This window comes from Triticum urartu, chromosome 4 (assembly GCF_003073215.2).
Source record: "Triticum urartu cultivar G1812 chromosome 4, Tu2.1, whole genome shotgun sequence".
Lineage (NCBI taxonomy): Eukaryota > Viridiplantae > Streptophyta > Magnoliopsida > Poales > Poaceae > Triticum > Triticum urartu.
Genome location: NC_053025.1, coordinates 333,955,504 through 333,973,532, shown reverse-complemented (window position 1 = coordinate 333,973,532; position 18,029 = coordinate 333,955,504). Strand labels below are relative to the sequence as shown.

The 18,029-nt window shown below is 42.6% G+C and overlaps 1 protein-coding gene and 1 pseudogene across 1 annotated transcript; one reads left to right on the top strand and one right to left on the bottom strand.

Annotated features, from left to right (window-relative positions):
• Positions 1-9,487: 9,487 nt before the first annotated feature.
• On the bottom strand, positions 9,488-11,628 carry LOC125554745 (annotated as a pseudogene).
• Positions 11,629-11,861: 233 nt separating this feature from the next.
• Positions 11,862-16,214, top strand: LOC125551607 (proteasome subunit alpha type-5-like). The gene is made up of 9 exons (XM_048714873.1): positions 11,862-12,048; positions 12,166-12,247; positions 12,407-12,487; positions 13,231-13,344; positions 13,424-13,525; positions 14,023-14,081; positions 15,156-15,258; positions 15,652-15,717; positions 15,813-16,214. The coding sequence occupies exons 1-9, from the start codon at positions 12,035-12,037 to the stop codon at positions 15,903-15,905; spliced, it is 714 nt and encodes a 237-aa protein (XP_048570830.1). The 5' UTR covers positions 11,862-12,034; the 3' UTR covers positions 15,906-16,214.
• Positions 16,215-18,029: the final 1,815 nt, after the last annotated feature.

Here is an 18,029-nt window from a genome sequence, read left to right as displayed (position 1 = left end):
GTTGAAGCTTTTTCACATAAGCATCGTAGCCCCAAACTTTAAGAAACGACAACTTTGGTTTCTTGCCAAACCATAATTCATAAGGCGTCGTCTCAACGGATTTAGATGGTGCCCTATTTAACGTGAATGCAGCTGTCTCTAAAGCATAACCCCAAAATGATAGTGGTAAATCAGTAAGAGACGTCATAGATCACACCATATCTAGTAAAGTACGATTACGATGTTCGGACACACCATTACGTTGTGGTGTTCCGGGTGGCGTGAGTTGCGGAACTATTCTGCATTGTTTCAAATGAAGACCAAACTCGTAACTCAAATATTCTCCTCCACGATCAGACCGTAGAAACTTTATTTTCTTGTTACGATGATTTTCCACTTCACTCCTAAATTCTTTGAACTTTTCAAATGTTTCAGACTTATGTTTCATCAAGTAGATATACCCATATCTGCTCAAATCATCTGTGAAGGTGAGAAAATAACGATACCCGCCGCGAGCCTCAACATTCATCGGACCACATACATCAGTATGTATGATTTCCAACAAATCTGTTGCTCGCTCCATAGTTCCGAAGAATGGCGTTTTAGTCATCTTGCCCATGAGGCATGGTTCGCAAGTACCAAGTGATTCATAATCAAGTGATTCCAAAAGTCCATCAAAATGGAGTTTCTTCATGCGCTTTACACCAATATGCCCTAAATGGCAGTGCCACAAATAAGTTGTACTATCATTATCAAGTCTGCATCTTTTGGCTTCAACATTATGAATATGTGTATCACTACCATTGAGATTCATTAAAAATAGGCCACTCTTCAAGGGTGCATGACCATAAAAGATATTACTCATATAAATAGAACCACCATTATTCTTTGATTTAAATGAATAGCCGCCTCGCATCAAACAAGATCTAGATATAATGTTCATGCTCAATGCTGGCACCAAATAACAATTACTCAGGTCTAAAACTAATCCCGAAGGTAGATGTAGAGGTAGCGTGCCGACGGCGATCACAATGACTTTGGAACCATTTCCCATGCGCATCGTCACCTCATCCTTAGCCAATCTTCGCTTAATCCGTAGTCCCTGTTTCGAGTTGAAAATATTAGCAATAGAACCAGTATCAAATACCCAGGTGCTACTGCGAGCTTTAGTAAGGTACACATCAATAACATGTATATCACATATACCTTTGTTCACCTTGCCATCTTTCTTATCCGCCAAATACTTGGGGCAGTTCCGCTTCTAGTGACCAATCCTTTGCAGTAGAAGCACTCAGTCTCAGGCTTAGCTCCAGACTGGGTTTCTTCTCTTGAGCAGCAACTTGTTTGCCGTTCTTCTTGAAGTTCCATTTCTTCTTCTGAAAGCACAAGTGCTCCCTAGGTGGTTTTGATAATTGATGACAACATATATCTTGTTGGACTAACATTTCTATCTAGCATGTTTCAGATAAGTTCAACAATGTAGTGGCATGGACTAAAGGTTGTGGGAACTCCTTCAAGATGCTAAGGACAAAGGATTGGCCAAAGCTTCAAGCTCAAGACTCTTCATTTTATATTTTAGTGATACAAGATCACATTGAGTCTTTAGGAAAAGCCAATACTATCAAGGAGGGATGAGGTGTTGCTTAATGAGCCTCTTGCTTCATGTGCTTAGTGATATGCTCCAAAACCCTCAACTACTTTCTCACTTTCACATAACCCTAAGCCAAACTCGGTCCTACCGATTCTTCATATCCGGCGCCACCGAGTTTCACTTGTCATAAGCCACTGCCAAACCCTAATCAGTTCGGTCTCACCGATGGGATCTCGGTCTCACCGAGATGGGCTTGCAAACTCTCTGTTACCCATTGCAATATTCTCGGTTCCACCGAGATATGCAATCGGTCCCACCGAGTTTGCTTGACCAAATCTCAGTTTCACTTATTACCCAAATCGGTCCCACCGAGTTTGAGTAATCGGTCAAAACGAGTTTTGGATTTACCCTAACCCTAGCACATCGGTCTCACCGAGTTGATCCAGTCGGTCCCACCGAAATCTGAAATCCCTAACGGTCACTAGGTTTACATTTTTGGTCCGACCGAGTTTATTTTCCCACCGAGATTGGAAAACTGTGTGTAACGGTTGGATTTTGTGTGGAGGCTATATATACCCCTCCACCTCCTTCTCATTCAGCGAGAGAGCCATCAGAACACACACACCATTCCAACTCATATGTTCTGAGAAGAACCACCTACTCATGTGTTGAGACCAAGACATTCCATTCCTACATATGAATCTTGATCTCTAGCCTTCCCAAGTTGCTTTCCACTCAAACCCTTCTTTCAACCAAATCCAAATCCTATGAGAGAGAGTTGAGTGTTGGGGAGACTATCATTTGAAGCACAAGACAAGGAGTTCATTACCTACACACCATTTGTTACTTCTTGGAGAGTGGTGTCTCCTAGATTGGCTGATTGGCTAGGTGTCACTTGGGAGCCTCCGACAAGATTGTGGAGTTGAACCAAGGAGTTTGTAAGGGCAAGGAGATCGCCTACTTCGTGAAGATCTACCGCTAGTGAGGCAAGTCCTGTGTGGGCGATGGCCATGGTGGGATAGACAAGGTTGCTTCTTCGTGGACCCTTTGTGGGTGGTTGCTTCTTCGTGGACCCTTCGTGGGTGGAGCCCTATGTGGACTCGCGCAACCATTACCCTTGGGTGGAGCCCTGTGTGGACTCACGCAACCGTTACCCTTCGTGGGTTGAAGTCTCCATCAACGTGGATGTAGGATAGCACCACCTATCCGAACCACGGGAAAAACATCCGTGTCTCCAATTGCGTTTGAATTCTCCAAACCCTTCCCTTTACATTCTTGCAAGTTGCATGCTTTACTTTCCGCTGCCTATATACTCTTTGCATGCTTGCTTGATATGTATTGTGTGTGTTGAAATTGTGCCTAAACTCCACTTAAACCTAAAAAGCTTAAAAATTGCAACTTTAGGATGAAGTGTCTAATCACGCCCCTCTAGACACATCTACTTCTTGATCCTACATCTTCCCTTTACCCTTTTTCTTGAAACTGGTGGTCTTGTTGACCATCAACACTTGATGCTCCTTCTTGATTTCTACCTCCGCAGCCTTTAGCATTGCGAAGAGCTCGGGAATTGCCTTATCCATCCCTTGCATGTTATAGTTCATCACGAAGCTCTTGTAGCTTGGTGGTAGTGATTGAAGAATTTTGTCAATGACACTATCATCCGGAAGATTAACTCCCAGTTGAATCAAGTGATTGTTATACCCAGACATTTTGAGTATATGTTCACCGACAGAACTATTCTCCTCCATCTTGCAGTTGTAGAACTTATTGGAGACCTCATATCTCTCAATCCGGGCATTTGCTTGAAATATTAACTTCAACTCCTGGAACATCTCATATGCTCCATGACGTTCAAAACGTTGTTGAAGCCCCGGTTCTAAGCCGTAAAGCATGGCACACTGAACTATCAAGTAGTCATCAGCTTTGCTTTGCCAGACGTTCATAACATCTGGTTCAGCTCCTGCAGCAGGTTTGGCACCTAGCGGTGCTTCCAGGATGTAATTCTTCTATGCAGCAATGAGGATAATCCTAAAGTTACGGACCCAGTCCGTGTAATTGCTACCATCATCTTTCAACTTTGCTTTCTCAAGGAACGCATTAAAATTCAATGGAACAACAGCACGAGCCATCTATCTACAACAACATAGACAAGCAAAATACTATCAGGTACTAAGTTCATGATAAATTAAAGTTCAATTAATCATATTTAAGATCCCACTTAGATAGACATCCCTCTAATCATCTAAGTGATCACGTGATCCAAATCAACTAAACCATGACCGATCATCACGTGAAATGGAGTAGTTTTCAATGGTGAACATCACTATGTTGATCATATCTACTATATGATTCACGCTCGACCTTTCGGTCTCAGTGTTTCGAGGCCATATCTGCATATGCTAGGCTCGTCAAGTTTAACCCGAGTATTTCTGCGTGTGCAAAACTAGCTTGCACCCGTTGCATGTGAATGTAGAGCTTATCACACCCGATCATCACGTGGTGTCTCGGCGCGACGAACTTTGGCAATGGTGCATACTCAGGGAGAACACTTGTACCTTGAAATTTAGTGAGAGATCATCTTATAATGCTACCGTCAATCAAGCAGAATAAGATGCATAAAGGATAAACATCACATGCAATCAATATAAGTGATATGGTATGGCCATCATCATCTTGTGCCTTTGATCTCCATCTCCAAAGCACCGTCATGATCACCATCGTCACCGGCGCGACACCTTGATCTCCATCGTAGCATTGTTGTCGTCTCGCCAAATATTGCTTCTACGACTATTGCTACTGTTTAGTGATAAAGTAAAGCAATTACAGGGCGATTGCATTGCATACAATAAAGCGACAACCATATGGCTCCTGCCAGTTGCTGATAACTCTGTTGCAAAACATGATCATCTCATACAATAAAATATAGCATCATGCCTTGACCATATCACATCACAACATGCCCTGCAAAAACAAGTTAGACGTCCTCTACTTTGTTGTTGCAAGTTTTACGTGGCTGCTACGGGCTGAGCAAGAACCGTTCTTACCTACGCATCAAAACCACAACGATATTTCATCAAGTTAGTGTTGTTTTAACCTTCAACAAGGACCGGGTGTAGTCACACTCGGTTCAACTAAAGTTGGAGAAACTGACACCCGCGAGCCACCTGTGTGCAAAGCACGTCGGTAGAACCAGTCTCGCGTAAGCGTACGCGTAATGTCGGTCCAGGCCGCTTCATCCAACAATACCGCCGAACCAAAGTATGACATGTTGGTAAGCAGTATGACTTGTATCGCCGACAACTCACTTGTGTTCTACTCGTGCATATAACATCAACGCATAAACCTAGCTCGGATGCCACTGTTGGGGAACGTAGTAATTTCAAAAATTCTCCTACGCACACGCAAGATCATGGTGATGCATAGCAACGAGAGAGGAGAGTATCGTCCACGTACCCTCGTAGACCGTAAGCGGAAGCGTTATGAGAACGTGGTTGATGTAGTCGTACGTCTTCACGATCCGACTGATCCAAGTACCGAACGTACGGCACCTCCGAGTTCAGCACACATTTAGCTCGATGACATCCCACGAACTCCGATCCAATAGAGCTTCACATGAGAGTTCCGTCAGCACGACGGCATGATGATGGTGATGATGTTGCTATCGACGCAGGGCTTCGCCTAAGCACCGCTACAATATGATCGAGGTGGATTATGGTGGAGGGGGCACCGCACACAGCTTGGAACAATCCACTTGTGTGTCCTAGGGTGCCCCCTGCCCCCGTATATAAAGGAGTAAGGGGGAAGGCCGGCCGGCCCTTGCAGGGCGCGCCAGGAGGAGGAGTCCTCCTCCTAGTAGGAGTAGGACTCCCCTTTCCTACTCCTACTAGGAGGGGGAAAGGAAGGAAGAGAGGGAGAAGGAAAGGGGGGGCGCCGCCCCCCCTTCCCTAGTCCAATTCGAACCAGAGGGGGAGGGGGCGTGCCACCTGCCCTGCCGGCCCTCTCTCTCTCCACTAAGGCCCATGTGGCCCATTACTTCTCCCGGGGGGTTCCGATAACCCTCCCGCACTCTGGTTTTCTCCGAAATCACCCGGAACACTTTCGGTATCCGAATATAGTCGTCCAATATATCAATCTTTATGTCTCGACCATTTCGAGACTCCTCGTCATGTCCGTGATCACATCCGGGACTCCAAACTACCTTTGGTACATCAAATCACATAAACTCATAATACCGATTGTCACCGAACATTAAGCGTGTGGACCCTATGGGTTTGAGAACTATGTAGACATGACCGAGACACTTCTCCGGTCAATAACCAATAGCAGAACCTGGATGCTCATATTGGCTCCTACATATTCTACGAAGATCTTTATCGGTCAAACCGCATAACAACATACGTTGTTCCCTTTGTCATTGGTATGTTACTTGCTCGAGATTCGATCGTCGGTATCTCAATACCTAGCTCAATCTTGTTACCGCAAGTCTCTTTACTCGTTCCGTAATGCATCATCCCGCAACTAACTCATTAGTTGTATTTCTTGCAAGGCTTATAGTGATGTGCATTACCGAGAGGGCCCAGAGATACCTCTCCGACAATCGGAGTGACAAATCATAATCTCTATCTATGCCAACTCAACAAGTACCATCGGAGACACCTGTAGAGCACCTTTATAATCACCCAGTTACGTTGTGACGTTTGGTAGCACACAAAGTGTTTGTCCGGTAATCGGGAGTTGCATAATCTCATAGTCATAGGAACATGTATAAGTCATGAAGAAAGCCATAGCAGTAAACAAAAACGATCAAGTGCTAAGCTAACGGAATGGGTCAAGTAAATCACATCATTGTCCTAATGATGTGATCCCATTTATCAAATGACAACTCATGTATATGGTTAGGAAACATAACCACTTTGACCAACGAGCTAGTCAAGTAGAGGCATACTAGTGATACTCTGTTTCTCTATGTATTCACACGTGTATTATGTTTCTGGTTAATACAATTCTAGCATGAATAATAAACATTTATCATGAAATAAGGAAATAAATAATAACTTTATTATTGCCTCTAGGGCATATTTCCTTCATATCTAGTGAACTATGCTTGATAAGGTCAAATGCCAATGATGTCATAGCCTTGAAGCATCCATTGATATGTCTATGCACCGTTTCCGGACTATGCTGAAACCTATCAGTCAATGTACGATAACTCGCATTCCTGGAAAGCATGTACATAAACATCCCTGGTTGCTCTTCAACGCCGACTCCTTTTGAATTTCGTAAAAGATTTTTGGATCTAAGATGGCCGCATAGAAGTTGGAAGATGTGGGATTCCATCCTAAGAATATCATGGCACCATTGAGGGTGGCCATCCAATATTTCTCGGATATACTTAGCTCCGTTAAGAATGGATGTGTTCATTGGATTCTTTTCTCTCCTATAAGATATACAATATAATGTCGAGAAGACAAGAAACATCATCTCCTCCTCCTCCGAATCAGTACATGACTCATATCCATCATCATGGTTACTCGTATCCATTATCTAGCGAGAAGAGATTACAAAATAAATACCGCAACTCTCCTTCGAAGTAAACACAGTAGTATATGTAATCTATGTTATGACAGTGGAAATAAAAGGAGCACTAGCACATCAAGATAACGAGATTAGTGTAACATGAAAAGGTACTACCATACTTTTATTGGTTGATGTAACATTTGAGTATAGATGCATATAGACAAGCCACAAGCCCATATGCAAAACAATGAATAAGAAATCAGTGACACACACACAAGCTGGACTGAATGCTTTTGAGTTAATTAAGTACCTTCAGTTCTGAGCTTTAAATGTCAAAAGAGCTTCACAGAATCTTGAATCCTCCAAATCACTCTAATAGTTCTGCATTGCACAAAGGCAGCAATGAGCCAATGACATCAGTAGCATATGAACAGAAGTTGAACATCTTATGTCTACACTAACAAACTAGAAACAGTAGTACCAAGTGCCTCCAATAAGCATTTCAAATGTATTGGATAGGCACACTTGTCAGCCTTTGGAACTTTTGAAGATCAAACTCTCCCAAATAATAGGGGGATATGCCAGTCGTCCTGATTCCACTTAATGCAAATGACCGAAGATCTAACGAATGAGCTGTAGTCTACAGATGTGAAACTCAAAGACTTGAAACTATATAGCGTCGAAGGGGTGGAGGGACATAGGAGCTTTTGCATGGCATGGATGACCAGGAAAGGACGGGCAGAGGAGGGGCAGAAGAGGAGGAGGGAAGATACCTTGACGGAGCAGAGGAGGCCGCTGGAGGAGTAGCGAGTGGCTGTCGTGGTTAGGTAACAACTGTTGGTAAATAACGTCGTCACCGTCACCGTCGCAGTCAGGAACGACTTGTAGTTACCGTCACGCCTAACCCCCGACATGGTCAATGTGGTCGGCACCTCACCACATCGCCGTCGCGAACGTCGACGCTTCACGCCCTCGAGGACACCAGCATCGGTGCCTCTTGGCTGCGTAGCCTCGATCTAGGTCTAGAGCGAGAGGAGAGGTGGGGAAAAACGACGAGCAGTGGTCTGTATCAGAAACCGGTCTATTACGGGTGTAAACCAGAAAACTAGTGTAAATTGCACAGCCCAAAAACGACATGCCAAGCACCTGTTCGAGGCCCGTCCGCATTTTTCTCACAGGGGTACATTTTACAAGTGTTTTGGGCCCAAAAGCGAGGAACCAAGCGGGGCCTAATAGACATTGCCTATTTAGTCTGTAAAACAATGCAGCAAACAAACTTGTTGTGTAAGCAGAATTCAATAAATAGCAGGTGCCACAAGGGGATGTCCCATGGTGTATGCTCTTTTCGGATGATGTGGTGCTAGTCTACGATAGTCGGACGAGGGTTAATAAAAAGTTAGAGATGTGGAGTCAGACTTTGGAATTAAAAGGTTTTAGGCTTAGTAGAACTAAAATCGAGTGCATGAGGTGTTGTTCCAGTTCTACTAGGCACGAGGAAGAAGTTAGCCTTGATAGGCAGGTCAGGTGTCACCTCAGAAGGACACCTTTTGATATTTGGGATCAATGCTGAAGAAGGATGGCGATATGGATTAAGATGTGAGCCATCGAATTAAAGCTGGATGAATGAAGTGACGCAAAGCTTCTGGCATCTCAGTGACAAGAGAGTGCCACAAAACCTAAGAGGCAGGTTCTGTAGGACAACTATTCGACCTATGATGTTGTATGAGTTGAATTTTTGCCAACTAAAAGCCAACATGTCCAATAGCAAAGATGCTCATGTAAAGATGGATATGTGGCCATGCAAAAAAGGATCGGGACAGAAATGATGATATACATGATAGAGTTGGGGTAGCACTGGTTGAAGAGAAGCTTGCCCAACATTGTCTAAAAGATGGTTTGGGCATATGCAACGAAGGCCTCCAAAAGTGCCAGCGCATATTGGATAGTTAAAGCATGCTAATAAACGTCAAGAGAGGTTGGCGAAGACCAAACTTGACATGGGAGGAGCATGTAAAGAGAGATCTGAAGGGTTGGAATATCACCAAAGAACTAGCCGTGGACAAGGGTGTGTGGAAGTTGGCTATCCACATGCCAGACCATGACTTGGTTGAGATATAATAGGTTTCAATTCTAGCCTACCACAGCTTGTTGTAGGACTTTTTAAGCAATGCATATGAGAAAAGTCACAATGGTCTGATGTTAACATTACATCTACATACATTCTTTAATCACATATGACACTTCTATATAGTGAAAACTCACAATAGTACAACGAAAAGGTTACACACACATTAACTTGATAAAAGTAACAACAGATGGGCTAGTTATGTTGGCAACATACAGTCCCTTATACACAGAGAAATGGAAATAATGATCAATAAGTTACTGCTGGTCACCTGTCTAGTTCAAGAAAATCATACTGAAGTTCAGAGATACACTCAAACTGAAAGAATGAACTTGCCTCGTCTTTATCATCATGGAAGCTACCTCCAGCAGAAGCCTGGATTGATGATCGATATTGTAAGCTCTAGCATAAGCCATATTCTCTAATACATCAGCACTGTCCAATCCAAACCTAGAATCCAGTAGTCACTTGTTTAATAACCAAATTCATGTTAAAACCAACCTAAAATCCAGTATTCACTTGCTTAGTAATCAAATTCATGTTAAAACCAACCTAGAATCTAGTATTCACTTGCTTATTAATAAAATTCAAGCTAAGAGCCAAAGTAACTAGTGTAACCAAAGGTGTCACCTGTCTGCTATCTGGAGGAGCCTCTGAGGTCTGAATGTCCCCTCTGCGTCAATGTAGAGAGCCTTTCGTTCACCACCACCTTGGTCCAATAGAAGCTGAAATATATCATGTTTAACATATGCGAGATTAACAACAAGATTCGGGTGTCAATGCAAAAAAAACACACCAATAAATGAAGTCTCACCTGACATGTAACACACAGAGTGTGACACAACTAACTCTTTCCTGAGCGGAACTCACCATATAACTCTGTGATAGATCATGTTTCTATCCCCCTGTTGAAGGTAGGTTAGATCCGATACTCAATGGATCACAAGTCATTTATTAAATTATGCAGAGAGGGAAAATCATAAAGCTGATAGCACATTACCATCCAAGATCTTATCAAGCTCCCTTGATCCAGTTGTAACTTGAATGATCTCTAGCCTCTGTGCATGTAGTTGGCTCGCACTTGTAAATCCCAGCGGAACAAGCTTGGATGCTGCAAACATTTGTAGATAGTAAATATTTTACAGTGTGCTATAAAATTTCCATGCAAAAGACAATTCTGGTCTCATGATTACTTGCCTGCCTCAATTATCTTGTCAACTTTGGCCTCACCGATTCCTTTGATTTGCAAAAGATCTCTCCTTGGAGTGTAAGCCACATATTCTACTATGTAAAGACCGACATCTTTGAGCCTTTTCACATCTAATGTAGCTATTCCAGATGCCTTGGCAAGAAAATATCAGAGTTAATGAAAACATTTGTTGACAAGAAATGGGCACTACTTAACCATTAATTACAGCTTGTCACATGGCAATAAAGATATGAGGATCAAAAGCACCTAAACCACTAAACCAGCTCACAACAGCCTTGACATACGCCACTTTGACAAACACATGATAAAAAACTATTTCTACTACTAGAGTTTTCTGAAGAAATTATAGAATTAAGCCATGCATTCAATTTGGTGGCTGGTTGCTAAAATTTCCAGTTAGCAAGATATGGCATGCATGCAGATAACAAGTTGCTCATTTCTTCACATTGTTCATGTTGAAATATAACAATCCAGGCGCATATGAAATATTGTAGTCTTTGGTACATTCACGTATGCAACAAGACAATAATAATAATAATTCATAAAAGCAATTTAGCAAAGAAGACAGTGGATGCTGACATGTCGCTACATTTTCCAAGCGATTTTAGAAGCAAGAACCCTTAAATTAGAGCTTAACGCGTAGAAGTAGTATTGTATTAAATATTGAATCCGCCACCTCAACTTTTGATGAATAAATAAGTTTAACCAAGAATACGCAAGTCATCTTAATTGCAAGTTGAGCGGATATCCCCTTCAAAAAATGAACGCCATTAAGGGGCGAATCCGTAGGAAGAAGTCAAGAAGGTGGGCTTTTGTGATCAAGAACCTGCAGAAACACCCTCAAATCCAAGTGGCAACACCAATTTTGAATATCAATTCGCCTGCAAGGGGAACGGAAACTCCAAGAAATGCGCGCCATTTGGGGTGGGGGACGGGGGAGAATCGAATCAAGAACTTCCAGCAAGAATCTAAATCCACACCGCAAGAAGCCAACAGCGACCCCAAATCGAGACATACTCGCAGCAATCGTCCTATACGCGGAGCGGAAACCCTGAGAAAGCCTCGAGTTTGAGGAAAACATTTGGGGACCAAGATTGGGACAAAGTTTTGATAGAGCACCTGGAGCTGCTCGATGGTGAAGGGACCGTGCTCCCCCTCCTCCTGCTCCACCGTTGCCGTCTTCTGCTGCGCCGTCGTTGCCGCCATGGGCAACACACTAGTAGAGGAGAGAGACGGTCGGTTGGGAGGGAAATGTGAAGGGCGCCAAGGCGGAGAGGAAGAGGCTTTCGTTTATTGGATCTTCTTCAGGCCTGTGAACGGGCCACTACTTACTCTTTTCTTTTTTGAGCAACAGGCCACTACTTACTTGCTGAGGCCTAGTGGACCAGAACTAGCTTGGGCCTGGCTAGGCTAAAGTGTTGGAGGCCCGGAAAAGCCACTACAGTCCGTCCTCCCCAAGAAAAGAAAACTCCGTCCCAAGAAGAAACTCGCCGCCGTCTCCTCTCCTCTCTACTAGTACTTGGTTCCCAAGAAGAAACACCACCAAGCACCCACCCCGTGTAGTAGAAATAGAATCAAGTGCTTCGAATTCCGATCCGCATCCGCCGACGCGATGTTTCTCACGAGGTAATCGATTTCTTCCTCTCCAAGCTCAGCTCAGGATTTTGTTATCGATTCCTTGGATCTGTCGCCGACGGCGGGATTGCTGATTCTCATGGGGTTTCTCGGCGTGTGTGTGTGCAGGACGGAGTACGACCGTGGGGTCAACACCTTCTCCCCGGAGGGGCGGCTGTTCCAGGTCGAGTACGCCATTGAGGCCATCAAGGTGAGATTCATTGTGGGGGTGGGGGAGGCCAGATTCGTGGGGTTTTGGGCCTGAGGTTGGGCATTTAGGATGAGACTGCGGATCTCCGGATTACGTGCTGAGATTGATGTGCCCCTCGCTACATTCTTATGATGCTGATCCTTCTGTTATGGATTGCAGTTGGGCTCCACTGCAATCGGCTTGATGACTAAGGATGGTGTTGTACTGGCTGTTGAGAAACGTGTCACCTCACCGCTGCTGGTAATTTTGCATATCCACTTATTAATTTATATTATTGTTCCTGTGAAATACTACCATATCCTTCAGCTGTATGCTTGATGACTGTTGATGATCTCTTAATGGGCAAAATGTCCACATTCTTAGATAGGTCCATTAGGGTTTTCACTATTATCTTTTTTGTTCTATGTTTCAACTGTCAAGATGTTGATATTGTTCTTCAGGGTATATCCAATTTCTTAGTGCTTTAACAGGGTAGGTTCTGTTGTTGTTTAACCTAATTTATGCATTCTGCCAAATATTGACAAATTGATTCATGTCTACTTACCAGACTGGAAAAATAATGTACTACTGGACAACTTAGAAATATGTCGGTTTGTTTTCTCAACACATAACTATCACTTCTTTTATCTTCATAACTCATCGTCAAGGATCACTGGACATGTGATGATTGGTTGAATCTTGTGCACATGTTTTGTCCCCATTTGTCAGACAAGTATTTTTCTGTTTCTTGTTTGGATGATATGCACAAGTACTTGACGCCCATTTTTTTTACCCATAGCTTGTTTGTGTTAATTAATAAGGATCTACATGAAACTTATATGTAGCGGTAAAAGATAACTGCCTGATGCTGACTGTGTTTGATGTTACTTAGTTGTCTTTTATTCCTTGAGGTTCCATCATCCTTCAACTTTTAGTTCCTATGTTAGGTTGTACCATGCCCAAACTGTTGAACACTTCAAGTTTTCTTTGCTATGATTATACAGGAACCAAGCAGTGTGGAGAAAATCATGGAAATTGATGAGCATGTCGGCTGTGCCATGAGTGGCCTTATTGCTGACGCCAGAACACTGGTTGAGCATGCTCGTGTTGAGACTCAGGCAAGCTATTTGGTTATTATTACATACATGCAAGTTCTGCCCTCTATTGGTTAACTTCACTTCATATGGTCTCAAACAGAATCATAGGTTCTCATATGGGGAGCCAATGACAGTAGAATCTACCACACAAGCTATCTGTGACTTGGCTTTGCGCTTTGGTGAAGGTGATGAAGAATCAATGGTGAGTCTCATTCTCTTTTTTCTACTAATGCAATGACAAAAGGTCTTGCACACGTGCAGAAGATGGGAAACAGGATCATTTTTCTGTTGTTGCATCTTCTTTTTCTAAAGGAAACAATGCTGTATATCACACTTTGATGGCTGCATACTTCCTATGGTAACAAAGTATAACTACGGAGGAAACTGAACATCTTTGTTGGAAATTTTTGTAGTGTAGTTAACATAATAGACATTTTTTAGATGACTGCCAAAATTTATGAAAAGTTTGTGGATCTAGACCAAACCAGCATGTGTTTAGTTTGGCTTTTGCTGATTATTATCTTCTAGACTTGAGTTACTTTGTTAACCTGTACTTGCAAAGACTCATGAACTAGTCAAAGCAATTTTGTTAATCTTGACTAATTACTTTGCTGTATTTACCCGCTCACATTTTTCTGTATTTTACACACGTACCAATATCATAGAGTAAGGTTCTGATGTACTTGTTTATTTATGCAGTCACGGCCGTTTGGAGTCTCTCTCCTTATTGCTGGTCATGATGAACATGGACCCAGCTTGTAAGTATCGATCCCTTTAACTCAGATCATTGGGTTGTCAGTAACTCTTATTGATAATAAACTTTTAGAACCACTTTGTAAGTATCGATCCCTTTAACTCAGTTCATTGGGTTGTCAGTAACTCTTATTGAATAATAAACTTTTAGAACCAGTTTGTAAGTATCGATCCCTTTAACTCAGTTTATTGGGTTGTCAGTAACTCTTATTGAATAATAAACTTTTAGAACCAGCTTGTAAGTATCAATCTCTCTACCTTTTATACAAATTGAAAAACAGGTGTGGTAGCATGCCGCGTGGTTGTCAATAACTCTTATTAAATATAAATTTGATTATCTTTATCATAGCAGCTAGAAGTTCGGAAAGCAGAGCAACTAGCTATAACAGAAACGATGCTTTTCTTTGTTTAATATATATTGCCTTTTTCTAGATTGTCACGTCAATTGCCATCCCTGACCCCTCACCCTCAGTGCTGCCAAAATGATACCTTTTGTTTCCAGTTACATGAATTATAACCGGCATTAGTTCCTGTACACCTACATTTTATGGAGACTATCTGAGAAAAGGAATTCACCAATAGTTGTTCTAGTGGCCGTTTCCATCATCCCCTGTTCGCTCAATCTTAGTTGATATGATGAGGATAATCAAATTTTACTGCCAAGGTTTCTAGTTTAGTTGCTTTACTTTCAAAATTCCAACTGCTGTGTAAGTTGACATGATATTCAATTATAATCAAGGAGAGTTGATATTTGAAAACTGGCATATCAAAGAGTGTTATCCAATGCTTCGGGGTTTTATATGTTATATTTTCTATCCTTATACATTCATGTATTATTTCTCCCCAGATGAGCAACTATATCCCTGCTTGATGATAAGTCATAAGAATCATGTCTTCCATCTTAACTGAGGTTGTTACCACTTGATTAGATGATGCACTTGAAACAGCTCTTTCCTTTGTGTGGTATTTCTATCTGTCTATGTTGTGAAGCGAGCATCATGTAATTACTTGTGTGATGATCAGTTTACAAAGCCAAGTGAACTTTACTAGTATCTCATCGATCAATTATTGTCTTACAGGTATTACACAGACCCATCGGGGACCTTTTGGCAGTGCAAGGCCAAGGCCATTGGGTCGGGCTCTGAAGGAGCTGATAGCTCATTACAAGAGCAGTACAACAAGGTATCATAACTATCTAAACAGGGGATAGACCATAAGTTAGGTGCAAGCATGCAGACAACTTTAGTTCCAGCACTAACAACATGAAAAATTCCCATATCGTTTGGAGAAAAATCTGCTGCATGGGTCATAGACATAAATTGCATAGCAAGTCTGGATCAAAAATCTGAGCTAACAGTCTTAGCTATGACATCAAAGCCATCAAAGCCATTTATGTGGTGTTTACGGACATGCACCAGTTGAACTGCTACAGCTTAGAAGTCTTGAATTTTGCTGTCTACACAGTACGCAGACCTACATATAAAATTTGGTGCCGTGTTGTAGCCATGCTTTCAGTAGTTGCCGGAATTCATGCATGCAGAATTGTGCTTGAAAAGAATTGACATGTTGATGCAGGAACTGACCATCGCTGAGGCAGAGACCATAGCCCTTTCTATCCTGAAGCAGGTTATGGAAGAAAAGGTAGGGCATCTCGACCCTTTCCATATTCGTCACTCGTAGGTTCAATAAATACCGTGTCACAGATGCCTAATAATATGTAATCTCTTTTGAAACAGGTGACCCCGAACAATGTTGACATTGCGAAGGTCTCCCCTAGCTACCACCTCTACACCCCTTCTGAGGTTGAAGCGGTCATCTCGAGGTTGTGAAGGATTGCCACTTTGTGAGACAGCTCTTGTATTCCCATGAACCCTAAGGCACAATGAACTATGAACTCTGTTGTGGGTTTGGGTTGTCTGCCTACTGTTGAAGGGATATTAGTGCCTGCTTGGGCGTTGCATCTGATTCTCATCTCCCAGTCCAGTCATTTGTTTGTAGCACTAAGACGTTGTGTCACCAAAAAGAATTAGTACACATAATTTTCAGCATCTAGCAAGTGCGTAGGTATCACTGGCTGCATTTGTGTGCATTTGGTTTGTAAACATCTCTACTGTTAAGGGGAGTTGGTGTTTGTACTAGTGGCGTGTTTGGTTGCTTGCATTAAGCTCTGCCAGGCCTGTGCGGGAAGAAATTGGCCTGTTTGGTTGGTTGGGTCGGATCCAAAAGCTGGTTGCTCGCATTAGCTAGGCACGCGTGGGAAGAAATTGACCCGTTTGGTTGGTTGGGTCGGATCCAAAAGCTGGCCCACACAAAGCTTAAAGCACCTCTTGCTTGGCTTTGAGGTAACGGCTGAATTGGCCTTTTATGCAACCTGAATGCACACATGATTGCAAGTACAGAGCTCACGCATGGAGAGAAAGAAGGAAAGAGGTCTGGTTTGGAAAACTGAAGATTGAAAAGATTTTGCGTAATCAACTATTCTGCCAAAACAGAGCTAATATGAAAAGTCTACTAGTATTGGGCCTAGGCTAATGCTTTTACAAAAAAAATAAAAAAAGCCGCTTATGTGCCAAGGAAACAGCACGTCAGGAGTCCTACTTCAATTTGCCAAAGACCAGGCATACCCTTATATATGTGGGTATATGGCCGATTGAAAAACCCAATCGATTCTTTCACAACCTTACGTTACTTTTTCTCCTACGCTCTTTTCTTTTCAGCACCTAACTCGTAGCTTCTGCCTAGCCCTAGCAAACCTAAAGTTTGGCTCATCTTTGCCGTTTTGCATTGAAAAACGGTCGGTTTACCTCCACGAAAGCGAGGAATCAGATCTCAACCCCAACAACATCATCGCCATCACACTTGAGGATCTGCTTGTGGATGAACAGTAGAAACTTGAATAGGAGCTTGAGGAAGAGAGGGGGAAAAGCTGAAGCAGAAGTTGGCGGGCTTCCAAAGGACAAGAAACAACGTCATCCAGAAGGTAGCTACACCAAGTCATCCTGCTGGGGTAAGTAAAACTGCTTGTACAGAAGAGATTGCACATCTAATTGATGCGTCTGTAGCTAGTAAATACGACAAACAAATGACAGACATGGCACGCACGATTACTGAATCTGTAGCTAGCAAATTTGATGAGTTCAGAGAGCAAGAACGTTATGAGAAACAGCCGGTGCGTCCAAAAAATAGTAGGTTCACTAATGTACCTAACCCTATGCACACACCCGTTGCAGTACCCAATGTTGTGCAGCCCCACATCCCGTTAAGCAATGACCAAAGTGGCCAAAATTACATTGGCAATTCGGCCAATAATTTTGTACCTACTGCTGCTACTCCTGCTTTGACTTCGGTTCCACAAAATTTCAGCAGCAATAACCGAAGTGTTGGCTTTAATTCCAATCTGCAGCAACTCTACTATCAAACAATAGCATATAGCACACCACCCTTGCCACCTATTGGTACCGGGGTTCCTTACGGGCTGGTGCCAGATGCGTGTTTTAATGGTTCTTCGCAGCAAATGTATCATGCTCAAACTTCTTTGTCAGAGTTACCGCTACGTACTTATCGTGCATCTATGCTACAAGCTAGTTCTCCGCAACCTACTGAAAATTTTAAGGATCAACTTGCTAATATACTTAGAGAATTTGGCTTGGAACCTAAGGGTAGAGCACATGCATATCAAAAACCCTACCATGAATATTCCGACACAACACCTTATCCTCGTGGGTTTAGAATTCCAGATTTTGTTAAGTTCACATGAGAAGATGGTAGATCAACCTTTGAGCATTTAGGACAATTTTTAGCACAATGCAGTGAAGTTGGTACATCAGATATTTTCAGAGTGAAATTATTTCCTTTGTCTTTATCTGGTACTACATTTACTTGGTTTACACCGCTTGCTCCTAACTCTATTGCAACATGGGCTCAATTGGAGCAGAAATTTCATGAGTACTTTT